This window comes from Phaethon aethereus (genome assembly GCF_964289735.1).
Source record: "Phaethon aethereus genome assembly, chromosome: 4".
Classification (NCBI taxonomy): Eukaryota; Metazoa; Chordata; class Aves; order Phaethontiformes; family Phaethontidae; genus Phaethon; species Phaethon aethereus.
This window is the reverse complement of record NC_138578.1, coordinates 68,507,012-68,534,307: the sequence shown is the minus strand read 5'-3', so window position 1 is coordinate 68,534,307 and position 27,296 is coordinate 68,507,012. Positions and strand designations below refer to the sequence as shown.

Sequence of the window (27,296 nt, the reverse complement as noted above, 5' to 3'; positions counted from 1 at the left end):
AAACACTGTAAATACTGAATCAATACAATTCAGAGTTTTCTGTTACGTAAAAACTAGCTCTTTCCTGTCAAGGTGCATTACACTGTACGCTTCCTAAATGTCAAATCATCTGTTAATTGTTTGTTTGTTTGTTTAAGCTGCATGCTTTGAGGAATGCTGTGCAATGTAGTATAGACAATGCTGGTGCTGGTGTTCCTAGACCTGTGGCACAACAGAGCATACCTGAATACAAAATGGAGATCAGGTAGATATGGATTCTTTAGATCACTGCTTTTTAAACTGTATGACCTTTTTTTCTTTCTATGCTGGTACAGAATATGATTCATGTCAGACTTAAATTCTGCTATAAATAGCTCTAGAAGAATTTTGAAGGCTTAAGATTTCTTACTGATAAGTTGAGTAAAAATAATTATGAAGAAAATATAGCTTAGGCTGAAATCTTGATTCAAAAGTGGTCTAATTTGATTACCTTTTATTAATTACATAGTAACTATTTACTAGTGTGTTTTGTACAATTAAAATTTAATTAAAAGAAGGTTTCAGTAGACATGCTGGATGCATGAAACTCTCACAGCAATGCAAGTTGATGTGATTTTTAGAACAGACAAAACCCCTAGTTTTTTCCATCGTCTTCCTCATTACACAAGTGTTCTTGATTCACTTCCCATTCTTAAGTATTTTGGCCATGTTTTTGCCAATGGGTTAATATATGGTAGAATTGTAGAATTCTGTTTTACAAAATTACAGTTATTTTTCTTGGACAGTAACTAGGTAGTAAAAATATATTACAGTTTTTGGCTTGGTAGTGAAAGTTAGTATTATTTTTGGCAGATGGACAGTGGTGCACTGTAAGTGTAATCAGTACGATAAAAATTAAGTTATTTTGGAGATACATGCTGAGCAGCCTTTTAACTAGTAGATGATAAAAATATGAAAGTTTTCACAACCTGAAAGTAGGCAATAATGTATTAATTTAAATAAACAGAAGTTTAGACTGATGTAATGGATCACATAATAATAGAATATTTTTTTTAAATCAGGTTTTTTTGAACAGAAGTTATACTTTCAGCCTTGAAATCTACATCTGCTTACACTTACACATCCACTCACTATTAGTTTGGGAATTGCTTCTTTAGGTTTTCATCATTCAGTTATGCTGTCTCGTAATACATTGGTATCTGTGCAGGACATATAGAAGTCTGTAATGTAATATTTTATACTGAAGGGCAAAGTGTTCCTTCCATTGAAAAAGGAGTAACTTTTACTAATATTTTCTTAACACATCTGCTAGAGGACTAGGAGTAGGAGGTGTGTAGTTGCCATACAATACCTTGGAGACAGGAGCTCTCACCAGGGAAAGCATGAGAATAGTAATGAGAAGGTTCACTGTGGGAATGAGAGTCTTGGTATTGTCATTAACCCTGAGGCTTGCTTGATGGTTAATTCTAATTAGATAAAATATTCCTTCTGGGTATCTGAAGTGTTTTTGTAGGTCTTGAGTGCTTTAGTTCAGTGTCACACTATTATGAATAAAGAATAACTCAGCTGAAATCAGTGAGATCAGTGTTGCGTAAGTAATGTGAGATGAGCTTGGCTGGGATTATTCTAGGGCTTTTTGTATCTGCAATTTTTTCTGGCTACAGCCCTGTTGTTGGAAACTGTTCCACATATGAGACTCAGATGGGCTCAAGAATTTTTACTGTCATGGTGTGTAATACTAACTTGGACCAGATGTGTTGGTAAAAACATCTGACCTGCCGTGTCTCTCCTCTAACATTGCATTTCCCTGATGGTCAGTGTACTACTCTCATGAGAAATTACAGATGTGAAGAGAGTGTAGCATGGAAAATAATCTGACTCTTTCCTCCACCCTCCAATAACATAGCTGATGTGTACTCCTTGCTGTCTGAAGATCAGAGCTGTAGTTTTCCATCAGTTTGAGGAAGAAATGTCATCTGAATACAGAAAACTTTTGCAAATTAGCAGTTTCAGCCCTACTGTCCTCATTTGCTGAGGAGGAAGCCAACGTATGCTGTGGATTGCGGGTTTCAGGCTCTTCTGGCTGATGTATTTTAGCAGAGGTGATTCTCTACTGAAAGATCCTGCTTCCAAATCGAATACATTAGATAAGTGTAATTACTGACCTGTATATTCCTCATGTCTTTAAACTTCATCTTCTAGCTTCATCTGGTAGACAATGAAGAAGAGGTTGTTAAGCTGCGTGGTTAAGTAGTATTCAAATTGCTAGCTAATGAAGTGCAGAAGTTACTCATATTGCTTTCTGGAAAGTCTGTATTTCTTCTTTGTTCATTGTTTTTACTGAATTTGCTTATGCTTTTAAATAATGTGTGATGTATTTCTTAGCTCTAACTCAGCCTCTCTGTCTTCCACATTCTCTGAATATTACAGGTAGTAATGTGTTAGTTTACAGCTTCTATTTTTATTTTTTTTTAAATCACATTATTTTTACTAGACGTGTTTAGCTACCAAGATAGTACTGGAAACAGTCTGTGCTTGTGCCACATAGACATTTACATCAGAAGTGTGTTTTGGTCATTAAAAGTGCTAATGCATAGCTCTTTTACAAACAGATTAGAGGGTGGAAATGTGAAATACCAATTCTGAGGCAAAAAAAAAAGCCCTATTAATTTTGTTTGTGTTGAGAATCCTGTAGGGCTGTCAAAGGACTTGCATTACTTCATACATTACTACATTACTTCATCTCTGCAAGTCCTTTTTACTGGAGCTAGAAGCATGTTAGTTTAAAACATATTTTGTAATGTACGATTGTAATAAGCATTACTTCATAGCAGCAGTGTAGGTTTCCTGGGCTGTTGTTTACATGAATTGACTTTAAAATGTTTTTAATGATGTACAGCTGTAATAAGCATTTCAGAAAACTTTGAGATCTCTAGAGAATGAACTATAATTGAAGTCAGATTATCCAAAATGCAAGAGACTAGAGTACAGAAGGAAATCAAATCCTGCCATCTTTAAGTCTGGGTTTTATGCTCCTTGGATTTAAACCACTGAACCCATCAATCAAATAGAAACCCACATCACTTGGCTTTTGGTATCGCAATTTTTCACTCTGTTGTTCCACTGAGTCATACAATTCTGACTGATTTTGTGCATATGTATATATATTTCTAGGCAAACCAGAAGACTTCGTGATGCTGAAGAAGAAAAAGACAGAACGTTGCTTAAAACCATTATAAAAGTTTGGAAACAAATTAAATCCCTCCGTGACTTTCAGAAGTTTACTAACACACCCATGAAACTTTATTTGAGGAAGTATGTTTTGATAACACTTTTTGTACTTCTTTTGCCAGCAGTGGAATTTTAATAAGATTAGTCAATTTGGGAACTTACAATTCTGATACAAAGGGTGCAAAAGTAAGAATTTGAGTAGTGTCTGGCACCGGTTGAGCCTGATTATAGGTTAAAATAACAAGTAATTATTGTAACAGAAAGAAATTTCTAAAGGCTAATGAGTAAAGAAAAAGTAATTATATTCATTGTGGATGGTAACTGTCTGCTATCAACTCTTAGACTATCTATGCTAGTATTTTTAAATAGAACACACATTTGATATAATGAAATTAATTCATGGAGAAGTAGACTTATGTTATATATTATAGACGTAATTGTAGCCCTTATGTTAATTTATGCAACATGTTGATAACTGTTGTTTTGAAGGGAAGTGGTTGATCAGAGATTAGATGAAAAAGCATATGAAGCAGAAATTCAGTCTGAGATAAATGAATTACTAGAAGAATGTATGGAAGAATATGAGAAGAAAATGGAGGAGTATAAAACTGAGCTACAAGAGTGGAAATCCTGGAAGAAAACACAGGTTTGTTTAAATCACTGAGTTTCAGAAAAAATAAAATTATTACTGAATGTGTTCAAAATTTGTCCTTCTAATACAGAAAAAAAAAGGCAATTTCAGGGTAGTTATGCATAGATTTTGTAATGTATTTAGATACATTCTATCTACTTAGAATTCATTAGTAAATTAATTGTTAATTAAAAAAAAAGTGCTAGGCTTTTGCGGAGCATTGTCTTACTGCTGTTGATTTTTAGCACTTCAGCAGTTCTTTCTTTACATTTAGTAGTTTTGCAGCATTCCCGTTAAATTCATATCTTTCTTGCAAAGAAAAAACATGGATGAATTTTGTGTGTGGAGTAGTGAAGCAAAATAATTATGGGGTGTTTCTAATGAACAAGCAGTTGATATCATCTTATGTAAATTTATGTTCAGGAATGTCCTCAAACTGAAAAACACAATTAATATTCTAGCCTTTTACCTCTGAAAATCTTTATTGCTAATAATCTGTACTGTAGTTAAGGTCTCAGTTGTGCTTCAAGAGGATATTGACAAGTACAGTACCTAGAACAATACACTGCAACAGGCTAATCTTTGAAACAGCCTGTGGCAGCGCCAGCAAAATCAGACTTGCTTTTGTAGTTGTGCAGCAACGTAATGGATACCGCAGAGTAATGGTGATTATACTTGAATTACTGCCCAGTTTGAATACTGTGGGGTTTTGGATACCAAAGCAAAATAAAATTCAAAGAAACGCTTCAAATACAGTTTTCAAGAATCTAGTGCATCTGCTGATACTTTTATGGAAATTTTTTTTCACGTAGCAGCATCTATAGAAGGCACTTAAGATGTTTGAGGGGAAACTGATCTGCTGGTACTGGAAATTCCTGTTACCCAAACATTAGTGGGCACATGAGTTGTTAGTATCATGTTAGTTCACTTGTAGGGTAAGATGAATAAATGTAAACCTTGAAATGAAGGCAGTCTTGAGCATTGATCCTAACGGGAACTGTTCAGCTACCTCTAGCCAGTTGTGCCTCCACAAATACTACGGTGGGTGGTTCCAGCCAAAGCTGCTCTCAGCATCTTTTTATTGTGTTAGTCACAAACTGTCTTGAAACCGAGATGATTGTGGTTCTTTCCCTTTAGAGTGAAATGTAGTACACAGACCTTCCTTTCATGCCTGGAAATACTTTATTTTATTTTACCTGAAGTAATTTGTTAGTTAGTCACTGCTGTTGGTGTCTTACTAGCACAGATCACGTGTATCTATGGAAGACACTAGAGGTAGAAGAGACTAGATAAATTTAAAAGGAAATAAAAGAACAAAAACCATAAAATTAGACCAAGAAAGAATATTTATTAATAAAAATAAATTGTTTGGCTAAATACTTCAGTTAGTGAGGAGAAACTGTTTGCTTTCCTCACCTCCAGCTCTTTTGCTTATGGTGTCTTACATAATGAAGTGGCTGGTGCTTCCAAGCAAGCTGTACTTCCAAGTAATCTGTTAAGTCTGCGGAAGGAGGAACTTGCTTGAGTTTAAAGCTGAACACGCACATGAACACTGGAGTTCGACAGTTTAGGAGATGCTGAAAGACACGTGATGTTCTGTTTGTTTATTCTTCTTTGTTTAAATCACTGAGTTTCAGAAAAAATAAAATTATTACTGAATGTGTTCAAAATTTGTCCTTCTAATACAGAAAAAAAAAAGGCAATTTCAGGGTAGTTATGCATAGATTTTGTAATGTATTTAGATACATTCTATCTACTTAGAATTCATTAGTAAATTAATTGTTAATTAAAAAAAAAGTGCTAGGCTTTTGCGGAGCATTGTCTCCGCAAATGGAAGGGAGTGGATCATTCTCCTCATGCTAAGGCTACTGCTAGCCTAAAGAGCTTGTGCTCCGAAGTTTGTGGCACATGTGCATTCACTTTGTCAATGTGTATGCAGACAATACATCTCGAAGAATCATGTCTACTGGTTGAGCAACATTCCTTCAGTCCTAACTGAATGCATGTTGTAACTCAGGCTAAATGAGAAGTCAGCTGCTAGTCAGAATGTTCAAGAAACATCTTTATTTTGTAAGTTGGTTGGGAAGGTTAAATAAATGTGTTGTTTAAAGCACATTATGTTTTTGAAGCATGTGAATGGAATGCATTGCTGAATTCTGAATCTGAAGTAGTACTACAGAATGAGAGAAATCTAATTTTTGTTGTGGTGATTTTAAAATTATACAGTCATTTCTCATACATGTTTATCACTTGTGAATCAAGAGAACAAGAGGAGAAAACTCTACTGATTGATACAAGTTCAGGAAGAACATTTTTATTTTTATATGCAGAAGTCCAAGAAGAAAAAGAAGAAAAAAGACATTCATGATGAAGAAGAATTGGTAGAAGATTGTGATCTTGGTGAGGAACGTGTAAAACCCATCCCACCTAAAATGGCCAATAGCCTGGAAATAGAGCGGCGGGTTAGAGAAAAAGCTGACAACTGCAGAAGGAAACCTGGAGAGCCTGCTCTAATTCCTGAACTGGTCCTGTCAGGAAGCATAACTCCAACTGAGCTGTGTCCTCGGTAAGATAAATTTTGGCCTGCAATTTACTTTATTCATGAGTTTTTACTGTTATTCAGATTGTTTATACAACTTCAGAAGCATGTGTTCAGCATTCTGTTTAGTCTAGTGATAAAACTTCTGCTTCTGAAGCTGATATAACTTCATTCGCTTTCAAGTCACATGTAAGCGTGTATGTACTGGGCCTGGAGGATGCATGTCTACACACTCCCTTTGAACCTTCTGATGTTCGTTGAGCATCTGCATAGAACAGTGTTTTTTCAGTGTAGAGTCTAGGTCACTTCTGACAGTACCACTCGCACTGGCTAGTTCTTTACACCAGGTCTGTGCTATAATCAACAAAGCGAAAATAAAGAAATCATATCGTAAGCCAGAGATTTCACTGTGAATTAAATAAATTTACTTGTTTGTGTTACTTTCCCCATTTAAACACGCAATTTGACATACATCTAGCAGATTCTAGTCATTTAAAAACTGCTTTGTTTCATACTTACTCAGCAAATAGCCTCATCAAGGAGTATTGCTTGGCTGTTCTACTCCCAATAGCTAAAAACTTCAAAGTCTTAACTCGATTTGATATCATTTCTTGTGCTTTGGAGGGAGGGAGTAGAAGGGAATTTTGTTTCCCTAAATAACTCCTTTTATATGGAGGTGGCTTTAATGGATCTGAAATTTTGACCTGTTCATTTTTAAATGATTGTATATTCATGAGAAGATAAAACAACTGTTAATAATATAATAATAATTAATAATAATGTAATAATAGTTTTAAAGTCATTCCTGTGTGGTGACATTTTTAGAAGAATACCATCTTTATTCAGGTGACTTCCCATTCCCCCTTGAGGAATCAGAATCTCATTAAAATAACCAAGAATAGAAATGTTATTAAAAATGATATGACAGCTTGTTTGACATATTTACAGAGCAGAAGTTTTGCGACGAGAAGATGTGAAGAAACGCTCAACATTTATAAAAGTCCTTTTCAACTCCAAAGAAGTATCAAGGACTGTTACCCGACCAATAAGTTCAGATTTCAGAGTTCACTTTGGACAGATTTTCAATTTACAAATATTCAATTGGCCAGAGAGTTTGAAACTACAGGTAGATAATAATTTATTATAGTAGCTTTTAAAAAGATAATATGAAATGTAATTACTCCTATAATGCTTATATTTTGCTCTATGGTAATGTTGTAAAGACTGAAAAACCTGTGAAATAACCTCTGTGAATCATCAATCTTATACTCTTTATGTAAGGGGTATGTACATATATATGTTTTTATGTATATATGCTTTACATAACATGACTATGGCCTGCATAGGGGAAATTAAATAACTGGGACATGTGATTAAATACGTTAGTGGAGCAGCCTCTTAATTTTAGAAAAACTGATTTATGTTGCAGATAAACTTGCCAAAATGGTAGTCATAAAACATTATTTTCTACACAGTAAAATCATCATAATGTTTGCTGGAGGGGAATAAGAAAAAAATTCATTGCTAGTAACGTCCATAACTACACTTGACTTGATCAACAGTGCAGTTACATCAAACCACCACCGCCCCATTCCAAGTATGAATTAATGAATAAATCACATGAATAATTTTCAGAGCCAATGCAATATATTTTTAGGAGAAACACGGTCAGGAGCCTACTTCTTCTGTTAGATGACTTCTTCTGTTAGGTAATCTATCAGTGGTAGTTCAGAGGATAGTGATATACCTCTCACCTGCTCCATTTATGTAACACACAAATTGAAAGGCAAAAGGAATACCATCTGCTTGGATTAAAATCGTCTGAATGGAGAAGTCATTTGCATCGCTCTGAATGTGCAACTGGCCAGGAAAGAGAGACACAGCCTGCAGCACTGAGAGAATGGGGGCTGTGTGCCTTACCCTGCCTTTTGTGGTAAGGGAGAAATAATGACACAGAATCCCTCTGGCACCTTCACCTGATGCCAGTAACTGTCACAAGCAGTTGCATATTGTACAGTGATGCTCTTTAAACCCTAGAGTTTGTTGTACTATTCTCAAGTGCATTAGAAAGGTGAGGAGGATATACATTTAAGAAGAATTTAGACCAAATCAGCTTCTGGTAGCTGAAATGTCTGCTAATTGGATATTTTAGAAAGTAAAAGAATACAATTGCCTTAAATGAATTTTTTCATGCTGAAGTCACAAAGCCTTTCATCCGAATACCCTACAATATGTTTTCAATTTCTCATGAACACATGTGTAAATTTTTTACGGTCTGTTGCCATGTTGTTTTCTAGATATACGAAACAACGGGTATGAGCAGTACCACCTTGTTGGCTGAAGTGTTCATACCTGTTCCTGAGCCTACAATTCTGACAGGCAATGCTCCTATGGAAGAAATAGAATTCAGCAGCAATCAGCGTGTGATGTTGGACCATGAAGGAGTTGGGAGTGGTAGGGACTCTCAGTCTATCTCAGTTCAGTGTTTCTCATTTTGCTGAAACCATGTAGCAGTAAGAGGCTGGCGTATGTTTGAGAGTAAATTCTCTTAAGAGTGTTTACAGCTTCTGTAACTGAATCTTCTAAAATAGTCATGATTCTTCTTATTAAAGATTGCTGTGGAATTTTTGTCTCTTACTAATTTTAAGCTGTCTATAATAAAAATGTGTGTGTTTATTATTTGACTTGTAGTGTTAGTGGAGCTCTACTAGCTATAGAAGGTGTTTTGGGTTTTTTTAGTATTTAAATAATCAGACCTCTGACACTGCAGAGCAAGCAGATGGTATTAATCAGTATAGCTCCAGTGATTTTAATGTTTTAAACCACTGAAGAACTGGCTGTATAAGTGTATATGCATGGTAATTTTTTGTCTTCCTATTTGCTTTGTTGGCATCCTGCAACACATTTTATCCTTGGGATTTCAGAACGATAAAACAAGACACAGAGAGGAAAAGGGGAAACAATAAGATAGAGTAGCATATGGAACTTTCAAGTTTGTGTAATAAGTTTGAACAGCATTATGAGATAACTGACTTGCATAAATTTGCCGTATATGAAATGCAGATGAAGCTAGAGCAGAAGAATAGATAAAAAGCTGTAGAGAAAAGAAATGTGGTAAACAACAAATGCCTGTGTAAGTGTCATTGACCATGATAACTCTATATACAGTTGTGTATCGTAAAGCTTTAGGACTGTCTTTTCAGTCATGCATAATTATTTTGAGTCTGAATTTCTGTTTCATTAATAGCAGTATGCTGAATCTGAAAATTACCAGAAATATTAAACAGTGTGCATCTGTGAAGGGGAAGAAAAAGCCTTTGGCATATCTTTCAAGGCATAGCCTTTCCTGCCAGCCCAAACGGAAAGCCGTTGTGAGGGGTGGAATGGAATCTTTTACTCCTTTTGTAGAGCAGAGTCCTTCCCCACAGCATGCAACAGAATCAAGTTGTCTCACATTACACCATTTATATAAAGGCACAGGTTATTTGACTACTTGACTACTTAAAAATACAGGAAGTATTTTTTAAAATGTTTAGACATTGTGTTTGAATGCAGAAGTATACTACTTTGGGCTTTTTTCCCCCTTTGATAGGTGTGTCCTTTTCATTTGAAGCTGATGGTAGCAAAAAAATGACTTTAATGACCTCTGGGAAAGTATCCAATAGCGTCTCTTGGGCAGTTGGAGAAAAAGGAATCCCCTTAATTCCTCCAGTGTATCCGCAAAACACAGGCATTCCAAGGTAATATGATACGAATTTTTAGTGATTCATCAGAAACTGATTATACTAGTTTGGGTTTTTTTAAATAGTTGCATAATAAAGAATTTTCATAATCTTTTTCCTTAAGTTTAGATATTTTACTTGGCGCTATAACCCTCTGGAGATATCTTAGGGTACATGCTTTTGGTAAATAGATTTTAGTTAGGAATTCTATCTTTTAGTATATTATTTATAGACAATATTAAAGTTAAACTCAAGCTGGTTAATTCACTTTTATGATTTTCTAATAGAAGTTGTCCGTATTGGCAAGCAACTTTCCTGTAATCATTTTGCTAAGAACAGAAGCTCCAGCTCTTTCTTATCCAAAGTGCATTTGGAGAGGCTATTGAGACACGTGCTTTAAATGCCCTTTTTGTAATTAATGATAAAAATTATACTATGAAGGCAGTAGAAGTTAGTATGGGGGCTTGACATTGTTAGTGAATTAATCAGTGAAATAGTCTCATCTGTCAGATCATTCCAAGACAATACTCTTTCATTATTTTTCTCCATCAGAAGCCTGTTGACATGCAGAAATGAGTATATTATTCCATTCAAAACAATCTAATTTGCCCTGTGGCTGCAAGTTGGACATTGTAGATTATTTGTCCATTTTGTTGCTTTTTATATAATTCCAGTAAAGTCAAGGAGATGATACATAAAGTCTGTTTTTGTAGTGATCTCAGGTAACTTCACTGTAAAGCCCTAAGAGTTTTACTATGCTTATTAACACTGAGCAAGTACCTAGCTGATTAGGTTCTGTCAGATTTAGAGGCTAGACATTGGTATCTGAATCACTCTGTTACTATTTTTGACCCAAGCTGCAGCTGCTAGAGTAATTTTCTGATCAGCATATGAGTAACCTGCTGACTTCAATGAGACTAGAATAGCATGAGATTAAAACACAAGGATGCATTCCCAAAGGCTAACTATAATCTTGGGAGACTAACCACTGTAAGTAAACGGAAAAACGGGGAATTTCAGAAGGAGGTTCGCTGTAAAACATTCTTCGTTGAACTGCCCTCTAGAGATGAACAACCCTCTGTGACTTCCCATTGTCTGTTGGGAAAGTCGGAGGCAAGATTTTCATGCATAAAGTTAGTTTTTTCTGCCTATTAACTTTTCAGCACAATTGTGATTCAGTGTGCATTTGTTCAAGACTGGTGCCTAAAGATAGAACCCTGATGTTACCACTTTATCTGCTGCTCCAGTAACTGCTGGATATTTTGCTGATTCTAACCAAGCATAAGAAAGATCCATAAGTTTCTAAAGCTTTCTTGAAAATATTCGGATTAGTAGAGAACAAAGAGACAAATTAGTACCCCTAACAAGAGAAGGGGCAACAAGAAGGACTTGGTGGTACTAGTGGATGAAAAGCTGGACATGAGCCAGCAATGTGCAGTCACAGCCCAGAAGGCCAACCGTATCCTGGGCTGCATCCAAAGCAGCGTGGCCAGCAGGTTGAGGGAGGTCAGGTTGAGGTCAGCAGGTTGAGTCCCCTCTACTCCACTCTGGTGAGACCCCACCTGGAGTCCTGCGTCCAGCTCTGGAGCCCTCAGCACAGGAAAGACATGGACCTGTTGGATTGGGTCCAGAGAAGGGCCACCAAAATGATGTGAGTGATGGAACACCTCTCCTGTGAGGACAGGCTGAGAGAATTGGGGTTGTTCAGCCTGGAGAAGGCTCCAAGGAGACCTTATTGCAGCCTTCCCGTACTTCAAGGGGGCTTGTAAGAAAGATGGGGACAGACTTCTTAGCAGGGCCTGTAGCAATAGGACAAGGGGTAATGGTTTTAAACTGAAAGAGGGTAGATTTAGATTAGATACAAGTCTTACGAGGAGCGGCTGAGGGAACTGGGGTTGTTTAGTCTGGAGAAGAGGAGGCTGAGGGGAGACCTTATCGCTCTCTACAACTACCTGAAAGGGCGTTGTGGCGACGAGGGTGTTGACCTCTTCTCCCAAGTAACTAGTGATAGGACGAGAGGAAATGGCCTCAAGTTGCGCCAGGGGAGGTTTAGATTGGATATTAGGAAAAATTTCTTCACCGAGAGAGTGGTCAGGCATTGGAACAGGCTGCCCAGGGAGGTGGTAGAGTCGCCATCTCTGGAAGTGTTCAAAAAACGTGTGGATGTGGCGCTTCAGGACATGGTTTAGGGGACATGGTGGTGCTGGATTAATGGTTGGACTTGATGATCTTGAAGGTCCTTTCTAACCTAGTGATTCTGTGATTCTGTGAAGAAATTTTTCACAATGAGGGCGGTGAAACGCTGGCACAGGTTGCCGAGAGAGGTGGTAGATGCCCCATCCCTGGCAACATTCCGGGTCAGGTTGGATGGGGCTCTGAGTTGAAGATGCCCCTGCTCATTGCCGGGGGGGTTGGACTAGACGACCTGTAAAGGTTCCTTCCAACCCAAACTATTCTATGATTCTATAATCCACCTTTTGTGGTATTTGGCTAATAACATGCATGTCCTGGTGTTTTGGGTTTGTGTGGCAAGGTTTTTTGGGGGAGGGGCTTCTGGGGCGGCTTTTCTGAGAAGATGCCAGAAGCCTGGCCAGCAAATCAGTGTACAAATGGTCTCCAGACTACCTACCATACTTCCTTGCCTACTATGAATACAAGAAAGTGAGCAGGAACATCCGAAGGATAAGGAGTGGTGCTGGGACCCGTAGTGTCAGGGAGGATCAAAAGCAGGGCTGCACCACGAGGGAGAGGGCTGCAAGGGTGTCCCAGCACAGGCGCTGTCCTCGCCGGCCAGCATGCAGTCCTACAGGAGCTGAACATGACAGGCAGAGCAGGGTGCTGGCAGCAGTCCCAGACATGGCAAGGCGATGAATCAGGCCCCAGGGTCTCTCCAGAAAAAGCAGAGAAGGGGGCAGAGACCAAGGCTATGATGCAGGTCTGAGCGCGTGGTCCAGGACACAGGCCAAAGACAGGATTTAAGACATAGTGCAAGCAAGGACTGTACATCTGAGAGGTTTTTTTTCAGCATGGATTGTCAAAACTTTTATGTTACCTTTCATGCTGTGAGGCAATTTATCATCTTACTTCCTAATAATCAGCAACTTGATGTAGGTGTATCATAAATGTATCAATAAGCACCTTATTACCTTGTATAAAAGTTCCCTTTCACCAGTTCCTTCATATTTCCCCAGTACTTTCCTTTGCAATTCATCATTCCCTCAGCTGCATAGCTGCAGCTAAGAATTTTGTAGTGGAAGTTACTATTCAGGTTGTGGGGAGCTTTTTGGGTTTTCCTGAGGTTGTTTAATTATGTTTTATATTGCTAAATCATAGGTGTTTTGGGTATAAGTTCTGTCAATTCTGTGTTTTTAGTGCTTTAAAAAATATTGATGCTATTGCATCCATTGGCACATCGGGCTTAACTGACATGAAGAAACTAGCTAAGTGGGCAGCGGAAGCAAAACTTGATCCAAATGACCCAAACAATGCAGCTCTGATGCAACTGATCATGGTAAGTGGCTTTTTCAGAGCTGTAGGGCTAGTGGAGCTGTGAAGCATCTAGCCACCAATACCTTCTCAGGCATGCCAGGGACGTAGTAGCGTTTGAATTTGCGATGGGCATACTTGTGCGAGCGTTAAAAAGCAAAATGTCTATTAAAAATGCGATTTATTAATCCATTAGTAGTGGGTTAATGATTTATTAATGAGTATGATTTATTAATCCATTCAGTAGTATTCTAGTGGTGAAAAATAGGTATAAGGAAATACGCAAACTGATTAATTTATAAATTAAAAAAAAATACAGATTTTGAGTTTGTTTTTCCCCTAAAGTGCAGAGGGTATGGTATTAAATAGGAAGTTGCTCATTAGTGACAAATGCACAAAGGGATCTAGTGTATTGTGTAAGTTTGGACTTTCCTAAATATCAACTTGAGGAGTTTACATAGTTGAAGTTGTGTAAATGAGTCGTCTTTGCAGTACAGCTTCCTAGGTTACTCTGCTATGTTATAGTTTTCCTACTCTTTAATGTTTTGTTTATGTTACAAGGAAATAGAATTTCATTGTATTCTTAGATGTGTAATCTCATATACTTTGCTCAACACAAACTTACTTTAAAACACTTAGCGTTTCAATCTCAGATTGTTCTGTCTCACGTGCTTTTGATTAGAGTGAATAACCTTGCAATATGCCTGTAAGACTTACAAAAAGTTATTTTATAGACTTCTGTCACTTTGTATGAAAAGTTTAATGATTTTTTGTCTAATTTAGGTTGCCACAAGTGGAGAGGCACACGTTCCTGACTTCTTCAGATTGGAACAGTTGCAGCAAGAATTTAATTTTGTTTCTGATGAGGAATTTAATAGATCAAAGAGATTCCGACTCTTGCAGCTTAGAAGTGGGGAGGTGGCAGAGTTCAGAAACTATAAGCAAGTCCCTTTACATGAACGAGAAATCAGTGAGAAAATCTTCCAGGTAGGATGTAATATGAAATGTTTCTTTCCTAGTTTTAATGCTAATAATATTTGACTTGCAGTTAAGTCAGTTGGTCCCTTAAAGAATGTACAGCTATGCTGATGTGTAAAAAATGAGAATTTTATTCCTTCAGTCTTTTCTAGTGTTATTTTAATCTAATTAAGACAGCTTCCTTCCAAGGCAGTATTTCCACAGCTGTACTGTGGAAGGCGAAAAATAAAACACAGCAACTGCTATAGACACAAATGTTCTAAGATACTTCTTTTTTTAAAGGTGAAAGACTTTTTTTTTTTTTAATATGATTTCAAATATAGAAAGGTAATGCAAAGATAATTCAGGCTTAGGCTTATTAACGTCTGAGCCCTTTCTGTGGAGAATGCTGGAAGCAATAACTCTAATGAAAATTAAACCTTTTTATCTTTTACTACAGTCTATGTTGTAGTTATTTTTGTTTTAGTACGTTGTTCCAATTAGCTTACCCTGTCCCTGCCTGCCTGTTAATTACCTTACTAAAATGCGATGTATGCGTTTTTATTTGGATCATATTTCAATTATTTTTAACCTCAACTCCATTATTAGTGTTAAGTCACACATTCTTTTGTTCTTTAGCAATTCGTGTAGCTAAGAAGCATTTTAGTGTGTTCGTTGCCTTAGCAGGATCAGAATCATCTCAGATTCTAGCAACTGCTGCTTTATCCCTACTTCTTACATAAATTTCTTTGAAAAATTCCTTTCTTCCATTTCTTTTGGATTATATCTTTTTTAAAGATACTTATTAGTTCAATCATGTCTGTCTTTTTGCAGTAAATATTTTTCCTTTTTAAATTTCAGATTAGTTTTTTTATTTTACTTACAGATGTGCCACGTCTTTGATACACATTTCTGATCCAGTTTATTTTACAGATTAACTTTATTAATTTCATATTATCATTCAAAATTGAAAACCATAGTTCAAGAATTGTTTTATTTGGTTTTTTTTCCATTAAGAGTAGATTGGATAAACCCATGATCACCCATTCCAAGTTCATTTTTTATGACATGGTATTCAAAACTAAGTTTAAAGTGATATTGTTCCTAGTTGGTTTACTAGATGTTTGTCAAAGAAGTCTGAAAATTAATAGAATTGTGGAAATACTGTTCGGAAAATATTGTCTGGAGGTCATGTAGTCCTGCTTTCCACTGAAGTGGTGGGACTGTTGCCAGCACTAGATGAGGTCAGCTATGTATTTGTCTAGCCAAGTCTTGAAAACCTCTAAAATGGGAGATTCCACAGCCTTTCTGGATAACCTGCAGTACTGTTCCAGTACTGCACTACCTTTCCAGTGATATAAAGAAAAGGAAAAAAAAAAAAAAAAAAAAAAAAAGAAAATTCACATCCAACCTGAGCCTTTCAAGTTGTATTTAATGGCTGTTTTCCCTTGTTATATTGTCTGGAACTACAGAGATGAGTTTGGCACTGTCTGTAACTGCCCCTCAAATAGTTGTGGGTAGATACTGGATTGCTCATTAATCTCTTCCTAATTAACCAGACTAATTAAGTTGAACACCTTGTCTGGTGCAAGAAAGACACTGAATACTGGAGCAAGTCCAGCACAGAGCTACCAGAATATCTACAGGGCTGGAGCACATGATGTGCAAGGAGAGGCTGAAAGGACTACATTTGTTTTGGACTAAGCAGGCAAGGCTAAGGGGCTATCTTATTCCTTCCTTCAGGTACCTAGTGAGACAGTGCAGAGAAAACAGAGTGAGACTCACCTTAGAGGAGAGATAATGGTAGATACAAGTTACTCCAAGAGAAATTCAAGTTAAATATAATGAAAACATTTTTCACAAAGAATGTATTCGAATTCTAGAATATGTTGTCCACCAAGTTTGTAGAATTGCCATCTCTAGAGATACTGAAAATAAAACTGACAAAGGCCCTGAGCATCCTCATTGGAGTTGTTCCTGCTTTCAGTGGGGGTTTGGATCAGATGACCACCAGAAGTCTCTTCTAATCTACATTATTCTAAGATTCCGACCTCTTCTTGTAGGTCATGTACTCTAGGCCTCTGACTGTCTTAGTAGTCCTGTAGTGGACACCATCCAGTTTCTCCACATGCTTCTTGAATTGGCAGCCTCAAATTGCATGCAGTATTTCAGGTATGCCCTCACAAGTGCCAAGTTGAAGGGGCTAGTAATTTCTCTTTGTCTGTAGGCCATGCTACTCCTAACATAGCCCATGGTTTGCCTTTTGCAAAAGAACATGTCATTGGTTGTCCTGAAACCATAACCCCCAGGTGTTTTTCAATATGGCTGTTATTCTGCTGGTGCTTTCCAGTCTGTGCCAGCACATAGAGTTACTCCACCCTCAGTACAGAATTTTGCCTTTTTTTCATTGAGACTTCAGTTGTCATAGTCTTCAATTATCAAGAGCCCTCTGAATTGTGGTTTAGTCATTCATTGTATTAACCACTCTTCTTAATCAAGTATTGTTGGCTATTGCTGACAGTGTATTGTGTCTCCTCATCCAGGTCACTGGTGAAGATACTGAGTAATATTGGCCCTATAAACAATCCAGGGGTACTTTGCTAGTTACAGGACACCAACTGGACATTGAGCTCAGTTGTCCATCCTGTTTTCAACCCAGCAAGCAGTTCATTCAGTTTGTGCAAGCTCATACTTCCTCAGGTTATGCCAGCTAGGAATAACTGCATTCTACTTGTTGACAGTAGTGATATTTTCAATCTATATCCTATCTCTGTTCCTAAATGACAAATCCTGTAGTTGCACCTAAATCTGATACTGGAAGTTTCCTGCTGTCAGTTAACCATGGTAGACCACTAAGCACCCACCCTGGACAGGGGAGAGAATAAGTAGAAGAAAAGCCAGAAAACTAGGGGGTTGAGATAATTTTATAAGGGAAGGAAAGAGGAAGAAGAAAGAAAAAACAAACTAACAAGCAACAAGTGATGTAGAGGCACTTGCCACCTCCCACATGTAGACCAAGCCCTAGCCAGTCTCTGAGCTACCCTCCCTTCATTACTGTTTTACTGCTGAGTATGACATTATATGGCATGGAATATACCTTTGGTCATTTTAGGTTAGCTGTTCGTGTTGTGTCCCCTCTCTACTTCTTGCGGACCCCCAACCTACTTGCTAGGGGGCAGTTAGAAAAAGAGATAGTCTTGACACTGTGCAACCTCTGCTCAACAATAGTCAAAACACTGGTGTGTTATCAACACCATTTTAGTCACAAATTCAAAAAACAGCACCATATAAGGTGCTATGAAGAAAATTAAGTCCATCTCAGCCAGACCCAATACAATTAGGCCATGAAATTACCTTTTTTTTTCCCACTGTGGTGTTTTCCCAAGTGATTCTGTTGTATTCATCCTCTCCAATCTTTTTACAGTGTACAGCACTAATATGCAGTACTGCTATGAAATCTTTTGCTTTATATTTTTGGTTCTTTGTGTTCCTCAGAAGAAATGGGTTCATCATCTCTGCCAATGAACCCAGCAGTACGGGCTGTAGGATTTTGATAATCCAAGACATGCCATGCTTGTGGGCAAGCAGAATTTCTTAATACACTTATGGAAATAAAGCAATACAAGTGTCTTGGGTCAAATGGGAAGAGTTTCAGTTTGGGGTTCAACACCAGAGTCAGGGACAATCAGTCTGTATCTCAGAAGCTTATGATCTTTTCCTGTTTTTTCTGAAAGTTTATTTAATGCTAACAGTTTACTAACAGTTAATAAGTACTAATTAATGATTTGTGGTACTTAAATCATATTGCAGTAAAAAGACTTCTGAAGGGAGCAATGCATATGCATGTACCAGTTAGACATTCAACTCCCATTATTGGACTTCTAGCTTAGTCATTACTAGATCTGCCTGAAAATTAAGATTTCTGGCTCAAAAAAGCTATTCTTATTTTGTTGCTAATCTGAAATCATTCAACAATAATTATTATGCACTGCAAAAGTTAGATAAAGATTTATTGTGGAAATAATGAAGCACTGTGTTTCCAGAATATGCTTCCTGGACCCTGTATCTTAGGAGAAAATTATGTTTTTTTAAGTAACAACAGTAGCAAAATGACCTGAAGATTAATTTTACATTAGCTTTTACATGATAACTAGCTGTGGTTCTAAAGCCAACCTGATTTGCAGACTGCCATTAAGCTGCAGGTCTTGGGAGACCTCCTGGACTTCTAGGCTCTATATGCTGGCTCTAGCCTTTTCTTAATTTATGAGATGCTTTCCTAAACTTGTGAATAAAAGTTGCATCTGTCAGTAGAGCTTTCATTGTAGTCCACCAGAATAGTAACCACAACCCTGAGAAACATTCCATTAACATACTTCTCCCCAAGAACCAAGTGCTTCTCGTAAATATTTTCTTGTGGTGGTAACCAGTATTCATCTCAGAGCCTCGGTGAGGCTACAGACTCTTTTATCAAACCTTAGGCAAAGAAAAATCTTCACATTCTAGCTGCTTAAAGAGCTTTCACTTTCTCACAAAGTACAACCAAAGATTTTTATTATGCTATTACATCTATTTATTCCTTGAATATAACTTAAAAATAGCTCAATAATTGTTTCTCAACAAACTCTCCCACAAGTAGAGTTTCTTCCAGTGTTAGACACTATGGAAACTAGTTAATGTGTATTAAAACACAGTTCAGATTTCAGGTCATCTTCCATGAATACTCTATAACTTCTGTTTATAAAGGATTCTCCCTGTTGCAGCTGCAGTAAGAGAAGCCATTTCCAATTCAAACTGAATTTCAGTTTACAGCAGGAGGTCAAAGTTCAGCTTTAAAAGAAGAGAGGGAAATCTTCAAGTTATTCATAGTAATTTAAACCATGTGAATCTTGTAACTTAATGGAATTCTTGTCTCTATTCATGGAAGTTTACCAATGCTATTTCCGTATACATTAGCGTTAAAAATAGATTTATAAACCTCTGACATCTGTTTTGGTTTACTGTGGCCGTACATTAATATTAATGAAATATTTACCATTTTTCTTGTTTGAAATAAAGCACTGAATATATATCAAATCACAAACTCTAGTAAATATCTTTAGGACTATGAGAAGAGACTGCAAGAGAGGGATGTGATTGACAGCAAAAATTACCTAGATGCACACAGAGCAGTTGTTGCCAACTATCTACAGAAGGTAAGCTGCAAAAAATATGGATCCACCATATTTCTCTAGGACATATGTTGCATCTATACTTGGATGCTTTATTTCCATTAATACTAAAAACTGATTCATCTCTAAGCATCTCTACAGACATCTTTAAAATTCCAAGTTAGGCCTGAAACTGTTCTAATTGAGCAAGTGGAGATTTATGAATGACTCATTTAATGTTATTGAAAAGGATGCAATATACAAAATGACCAGCCATTCTGGATTTTTCTAGTAGTTCTCTAAATTTATTTTTTGCTCCAGTGTCCAGAATTTGTCCAGAATTCTACTGTTGTGTCCCAGGTATTCACTGATTTCCCTTTCCTCCCTATTTTCCCTCTTGTAAGCTGTGATGCTAAGAAGTTAATTATCCCCATGAAAGTGGCCCTAACCACTGTTAAAAATCATTTAATGCAATACACAGAGTGTCTTGTGCAGCCTGAGGCATAGGGTATATCTTCCATCACATTACCTTCGTTGTGGTATTAGAGTAACATTTTCTCTCTCTTATCTTGATTTTCTAGTTTGTTCATTCTGCTAGGTTGACGTTCTCTCTAATACTAAGGGAAAAAAAATATAGGAAAACATTGGTCATACAACCAAGAGAAGTTTGCAATTTCAGACTATTTTGGCAAAATAGCAAGTGCAAAACATGACTACCAGTTTCTTACCAGTCTTGGAAATATCCAAAAGTGTATCAAATCCTAGCCTACCAGCAAAACGTGTAATAAGATTATAAGGTTGATTTGATGTAGGATAAAAAAAATTGTCTGTTAGAAGGAACAGTTTGTAAAAGAATCGCAGACAATGAAGAGTATTTAAATCTTCCGGGCAGATGCCAAAGCCCAGATTCAGTATGATAATATAAAAAACTATTTGTTACAAAGTTGTCGTGTCTGTGTCAGCCCCATATGTTTTGCATGGTATTTAAGTGTATACTCAGACTTATGGTTTATGCAGCACACTGAGCAATAGTATAGTAGTACAGAGTAACATACATTATGGTACCTTTATTTGTCACTCTTTTAGATTAAATGCAAGTAACCTTTTTAAAAATAATATTTGGATACTTTACACTTTTATAAATTGTCAGGTTTGTTTTCATTCTGAAATCCGACCTTTATAGGTCTGTCACTTCAACATGAACATATAAGGATAATAACTTAGATAAAAACTTTGAAAAATAACAAAGGGAGATGTATTGCAGAAAATCGTTTGTTATTGCTGTTCTGCAACTGATCTTGTAATAGCACAGTATCTAAAGGCATTACTAGCATTAGTGGTAGGGAAAAAGGACAAAGGCAATACTCCTCTCAGCCTGCTTCCACATAGCTGTGGGGAGAAGAGAGAAGACTTTCATCTCTGTGCTTCAGTCTGTGACCTCAGTATAGAAATGAAAGGAACTAAGGATTTTAAACATTTATTTGAAATCACAGTATTTGTAATACAGGCTTCATCGATTGTTCTGCAGTCCAAAGTGTTGCTTTTATTCCCCATGACTAATACCATACAGGTTTTTCTACAGCCTTTTCTGCAACTTCATTTAGACGTGGAAGAGAGATGTCTGTTAGTGTCATTTATTGTTGTGATAGTTTCTGATGATGAGCAGATAAGACTTCATTTTCTGATTGTATGCTTTCATATGTTCTTATATTTGGCTATCCAGTATGTTTCTAGAGAATCATTGTATTTATAAAATGAGCTTATATTATGTTCTGAAGAAATCTCTCATGGAAAGAAATTTTTCCTTGGATCGTGACTCTTTTGAAAAGTGGGGGAAAAAATAAAGAATGTACATTTGAACATCTTGTTTGTATTTAATAGCCCAAATGCTAATATTTGCAGTGGGTTTGGATTAGAAATGTACTTTTGCTCTTCTCCCTCCCTGTTCACAGGTTCGAGAATCAGTAATAAACCGTTTCCTCATAGCAAAACACCATTTCCTTCTCTCTGACCTTGTCAATGAAGAGGAGATACCCAGCCTGGGGTAAGAGAATTATCTTTATTCGTTCTAAATCAAAATAATTAATGTAAAACAATCTCTGATCTTTTTTGCAAAGTGTATTGATGTAACTGATGCAATTTTGTGTTTAGTATAATATATAAATAATATATAAACTTCCAATCACTATGTACAGACAGTGTATTGATACACAAAGTGCGTAAAAACATTTTTAAGACACAGTCTGGTTTTGGCAGAAGTAATGTGACAGCATGTAAATAAGATTTAGCAGGATATAATGCATCAACCTGTGATCTGATGAGCTGAGCATAGTCCTAGCTGGTGCCAGATTGACGCTTGTCTGATATTTGGAAATCATTCACAGAATCACAGAATCATTAAGGTTGGAAAAGACCTTTGAGATCATCAAGTCCAATCATCAACCCAACACCACGATGCCCACTAAACCATGTCCCGAAGTGCCACATCTACACATTTTTTGAACACTTGCAGTGATGGTGACTCCACCACCTCCCTGCGCAGCCTGTTCCAATGTTTGACCACTCTCTCCGAAAAGAAATTTTTCCTAATATCTAGTCTAAACCTCCCCTGGCGCAACTTGAGGCCATTTCCTCTCGTTCTATCACTAGTTACTTGGGAGAAGAGGTCAACACCCTCGTCGTCACAACCCCCTTTCAGGTAGTTGTAGAGAGCGATGAGGTCTCCCCTCAGCCTCCCCTTCTCCAGACTGAACTACCCCAGTTCCCTCAGCCACTCCTTGTAAGACTTGTTCTCCAGACCCTGGTGGTAACACTACTACTGATTCTGTAGGTGATGTTCACTTAGAGTCAGTACATAAGCCAGGCAAATAATGTGCAGTAATTTTTTTTTTTAACAGTCATTTTCTTTATTTTACTTCTCATGTATTTCTGCTTGCTGTTGCTGGATGTCATCACTTGCTGTTTACTTTCAGAAATGTTAATGGGTTTGGAAATAATTTCTTTCTTCTTTCAAGATTATTATTTGTTTTATTACTTAAGCACTTTCTTTGAATTTTTGTCCCAAATCCCATACTTGTTGATTTTGACATTTATCAGTCATTGCAGCATAGATGACTCTTAATTAATGTCGCTCACTTAAAATCTGTGCAAGTAAACAGGTTGTGAAAGATAGTTATTTTTTCTTTTATGTGGAAGTTGCTTGTGTTGACTGTAAATGTGGCACCCTTAAAGTACAGGTAAAGCTTTTTCAAATCAGCAGTACAAATCTAGAGTCCCATCTGCTGGAGATACAGAGACTTGCTCTCTTACAAAAGAGTTCATCCTATTTTTTAGTTTGTGTTTTCACAACACAGAATGGAAAAATCTGAATGAGACTATAATCAGCTTTTGTAGTTGTTTAAAATCAAATGCTTCACTGATATTTTCTTATCATTAATACTAATTCATAGTGGATTCTGTTTGCTAATTTATACGGTTAGTGAATTTAAAATACATCATGATTTGTTTAAAGCATCTACTTAGTGACATATTTCAGTAACTCATGGTTTTGTGTTATTTTAACAGTAATTACTGTGATTTTTTTTTTATGTATAAGGTAATAATGCCATTGGCTATCAGTTTTTGAAGTAGATTTTGGAATGTCTGCAGTTAATATCAATGATGTGTAAAAACATACATCTGCTTTTTATTCTTTTCCTGTTTTTTTTTCCTTTGGTTCTGCTTTGCCTTGGGTTATAAGTTCTGAGGGTCCAGGGTATGTTGTGGCATATTCATTCTGCTTCCTTTTTATAGCCTATTGTTTGTTATACATAGCTGTGTAATTAGATTTTTTGCCTATTCCGTACAGTGGTTGTCGTCATCTGCTAGATACCTTGTTTATAGGACTGTAGTTTAGATCTGTTTTGAAGCCGTGTCATTGCCTTATTTGTATCTTACCTAGTGTTGGAAAAAAAAACCCCTTTTTGCACATTTAACTTACAATTTCTGAGATATAAGACAGAACTGGATTGTGTTGTACTAAACAATTAAAACATTTTGACATTTTGGAGAGTTTTGTATGGCACTAACAGGAGCATATATTTCCTTTTTCTGTTGGTGCATAATTTGCATGTGTGTCATGGAAACACTAGAATGGTGGATACTATGCAAAAATGACTAAATATCTGTTTTATGATTATTAGTATTTTGGGACTCAGCCTTTTTAAACTAGCAGAGCCAAAACGACCATTAAAGCCAAGAAGAAAAGAAAGGAAGAAAGTCACAGCACAGAATTTGTCAGATGGAGACATAAAACTGTTAGTGAACGTCATTAGAGCTTATGATATTCCAGTGAGAAAACCAGCGATGAGGTATGTTTAAATGTCTGTTTCCAGTACATTTTCTGGTTACAGCTGTTTTGAGGACAGCTGAAGCAACTAATGTTGAAATTCAGCCATGTGTGTTGTTTTGATCCTCATGATAAAAACATATATACATTTATCTTTCTGTCGATAGTGATTAAGAACTGCTGTTTTGTAAGTTTGTGGAATAGTGTGATCATTTATCGATAACTGCTAAATTCAATAAATGTTTTACCAAAAACTGTATTTATCTGCTTGAGGAAAAAAGCTATCTGGAAGATAACTTAAATCTTTGACAACATTATAACTCTGGTAATATCAGATGAATTATACCTTAAGCAAGCCTGCTAGTTATGCTCAGGGAAATTTTAATTCATATCTTAATTAAATGCCAAAAACAAGTAGTCAAGAAATCCAGTTCTTCATTGTGGCATACTATATTTGCCTCCTGAGTATAGCATTTTGGTCTTCTCCTTCATGAACTGTTTGTTTAAGTTAATGGACTGAGCCTAATTTGGCTCTGACTAATTTTAAAGGTGACCATTACCTTCAGGCACATTGAAGCAATGCCTGCACTGCGTGATGCTGCGTCATGTAGAGGTACTTGAGTTCTGAACACTCAGATTCAGTTCCAGAAGCAATGTATTAGTGCAGCATTCTTTCTCTCTCCCAAAATGAATACAGCTTGCATTTAACTCAGAGGTGTTTTCAAGCTGACCAGTTACCGTGCCTATAGAATTCAGCATCTTCTGCTGTTTTACCTCTTTACTATAACAAAGTTTCTGTTGGATTCCTGTAAATAAGTAAGTTCATACTGAGAAAAGCAATTCACATTAGAAACATGTTGACAGGAAGGAAAAGATGAAAATTTCAATTCATTATCAGTATTACACAAATAACTAAAAAACCTCCCAGCCTTTTTGCATTATATGATATCTTATTTTGCACTGCTTTCTCCATGAATTCTTTTATAATCTCTACTGTGGTGTTATTACAAAAGCTATGTGGAAACACTATAAAAATAAACATATTAAAATTTATTTTATTTCACTCATAGGTTACCCATTGTGTAATATTCATATGGGTTTAATTTTGTCATAAAGGCCTTGCCTGGATACCACGAAGTTTACACTGTTTATGAATTCTGTGGGGATTCATCTCCTTAAAATGAAAAACCATTTTTTGTTTTTGTCAAGGAGATTGTACAGGCAAGGCAAAGTCTTGGGGTTGATAAGCTCTTCAGGAAAGAGAGCCTCCAGGCACAAAGCACTCTTTTGCAATGAGGCTTACAAGATCTATACACTCGGTACCCCTTTCTGGCATTCTTTTCGTGTTATTTGATCGAATAAATATCTTTCCAAAGTTGAAGTCATAACATAAAAATACCAGAAGTATTTCCAAAATTCTGTTTGGATAATACAGAATGTGAGGGATTCATATTTTGTAATGTGTTCTCTGTCTTGTCTTTTTTTTTGTCATTTTTGTTGTCGTCTGTTTCCTTTTGCAGCAAGCTTCAACAACCATCCAAATCTTCAAGGTCCTTTAATGAGATGTTTGCAGCCTCTCCGTCAGCTCAGAGTCCAACTGATAGCCCAGATTGGGCATTCAATCAGGTATATTACAAAACTAACATTTCCTTATGTGAAGTTGGGAGCATTCATCTTTTCCACAGACGGTAACATTTACCATCAGAAAGGTATCTTATTCGTGACGTTGGCTTGCCCACTCCTTGATCTCCAAAATGATAGTAAAGCTGCAAAAGGTTCAGAGAAGAGTGATAAGGATGTCAGAAATACAGAATGGCTACTCTACAGTAAAAAATGGCAGGGCTTTTTAGCCAGAATGGCAGTAACTGTGAGTAGGGGAGGAGAAATACGGTAGAGAGACACAAAATCATGATTAATATAGAGACTGTGGATAGGGATTGACTGTTTACTAGCTCTTTCAGTATAAGGGTGAGGCATTGTCAAACGAAGCCAGTAGGAGTTAGGTTCAAAATAGGAAGAAGGTTGTGATTCTTCATGCAGCAGTTAGCAGGTGCTCAGAGAAGTTGCTTACATGTATTGTGGACTAAAGAGGTTTCCTTGCATTGAAGTGGGTATTGGGCAAGTATTTGGAAGAGTGATCCACTGGGAGTTACTAAACAGAAAAATCATTGCAGACTTAGGAAAGTCCTTCATCTGAAAACGGGCGAAGCCTGGAAGAGTAATAGGAGAAAATATCATATATACCTGCTTTGTTCTTATTCTTCTGCATGTGTCTGCTGATGGCTATTTTCACAGACTGAATTTTGGGCCTGGTGCACTCTTAGTTTAAACCAGCACAGCCATTCTTATGGCTGATACTGAAACTACGTTTACTTGCTATTGAGAACCAAACGCAGCATCCTTCTGAATAAAGATGGAAGCCCTCAGGGTTTTCTCCTGTTTTTCTTATGATTTTACTTCAAAATTATTGCTTTTTAAAATGTAGAAAAGGTTTTGCCATATGCATTTGAATGCTAATGAAATGCTTCATTAAGGCATTTTTAATCACATTAGGGTTTTTGTTGTGTCTAGTAGGAGTTGCTTATCTGTAATAGGGACCAGTTTCAGAGAAAAACAGGATTGTAGCAGTAGGCTTCTTGGATTACAGATAAGAGAATACAAGTGTACTTTTTTCCACTGGTGTTGGGATCGCATGTTCTGTTTCAGTTGCCTTCTTTGATTAGATAACCAGTAGCTTTCCCACTCCCAGGAGAAAATGTCATTTTGCTGGTGTGTATAAATATGTCAAGTATTCTGAATACACACATCTTTTGGAAATTCTAACATAGAAAATATTTTTAAAAGCTTCATAATGCTTAGAGACTTTGGAAGAGCAATATTTCAGGTGTATTAAAGTTTTATCTGGGCTGGACCAGCCTGAACTCCACAAAGTATATGTTCATTTTTTCTAAATACATGAAAATGTCTAATTTGATATGTTCTCATGAATTTTTATAGAATCGTAGAATGCTGCTCCAACAGGTCCATGTCTTTCCTGTGCTGAGGGCTCCAGAGCTGGACGCAGCACTCCAGGTGGAGCCTCACCAGAGCGGAGTAGAGGGGAAGAATGACCTCTCTCGACCTGCTAGCCATGCTGCTTTGGATGTTGGCCTTCTGGGCTGTGAGCGCACATTGCCAGCTCATGTCCAGCTTTTCATCCAGCAGTACCCCCAAGTCCTTCTCGGCAGGGCTGCTCTCGATCTCTTCACCCCCCGGCCTGTACTGATACCAGGTCGTG

General features: G+C 36.9%; 1 protein-coding gene across 1 annotated transcript in view; it reads left to right on the top strand.

Moving 5' to 3' along the window:
• The window catches only part of CC2D2A (coiled-coil and C2 domain containing 2A), a gene marked incomplete at both ends in the record, with an annotated part of 66,349 nt that overhangs the window by 21,197 nt on the left and 17,856 nt on the right, over window positions 1–27,296 (top strand). Inside the window, 13 exons of the mRNA XM_081998918.1 lie at window positions 138–244; window positions 3,154–3,294; window positions 3,700–3,856; window positions 6,172–6,407; window positions 7,329–7,506; window positions 8,678–8,834; window positions 9,973–10,120; window positions 13,475–13,613; window positions 14,372–14,575; window positions 19,645–19,737; window positions 21,645–21,736; window positions 23,874–24,041; window positions 25,540–25,645. Coding sequence (XP_081855044.1) covers window positions 138–244; window positions 3,154–3,294; window positions 3,700–3,856; window positions 6,172–6,407; window positions 7,329–7,506; window positions 8,678–8,834; window positions 9,973–10,120; window positions 13,475–13,613; window positions 14,372–14,575; window positions 19,645–19,737; window positions 21,645–21,736; window positions 23,874–24,041; window positions 25,540–25,645 — 1,926 coding nt within the window. The remainder of the gene's footprint in view (window positions 1–137; window positions 245–3,153; window positions 3,295–3,699; window positions 3,857–6,171; window positions 6,408–7,328; window positions 7,507–8,677; window positions 8,835–9,972; window positions 10,121–13,474; window positions 13,614–14,371; window positions 14,576–19,644; window positions 19,738–21,644; window positions 21,737–23,873; window positions 24,042–25,539; window positions 25,646–27,296) is intronic.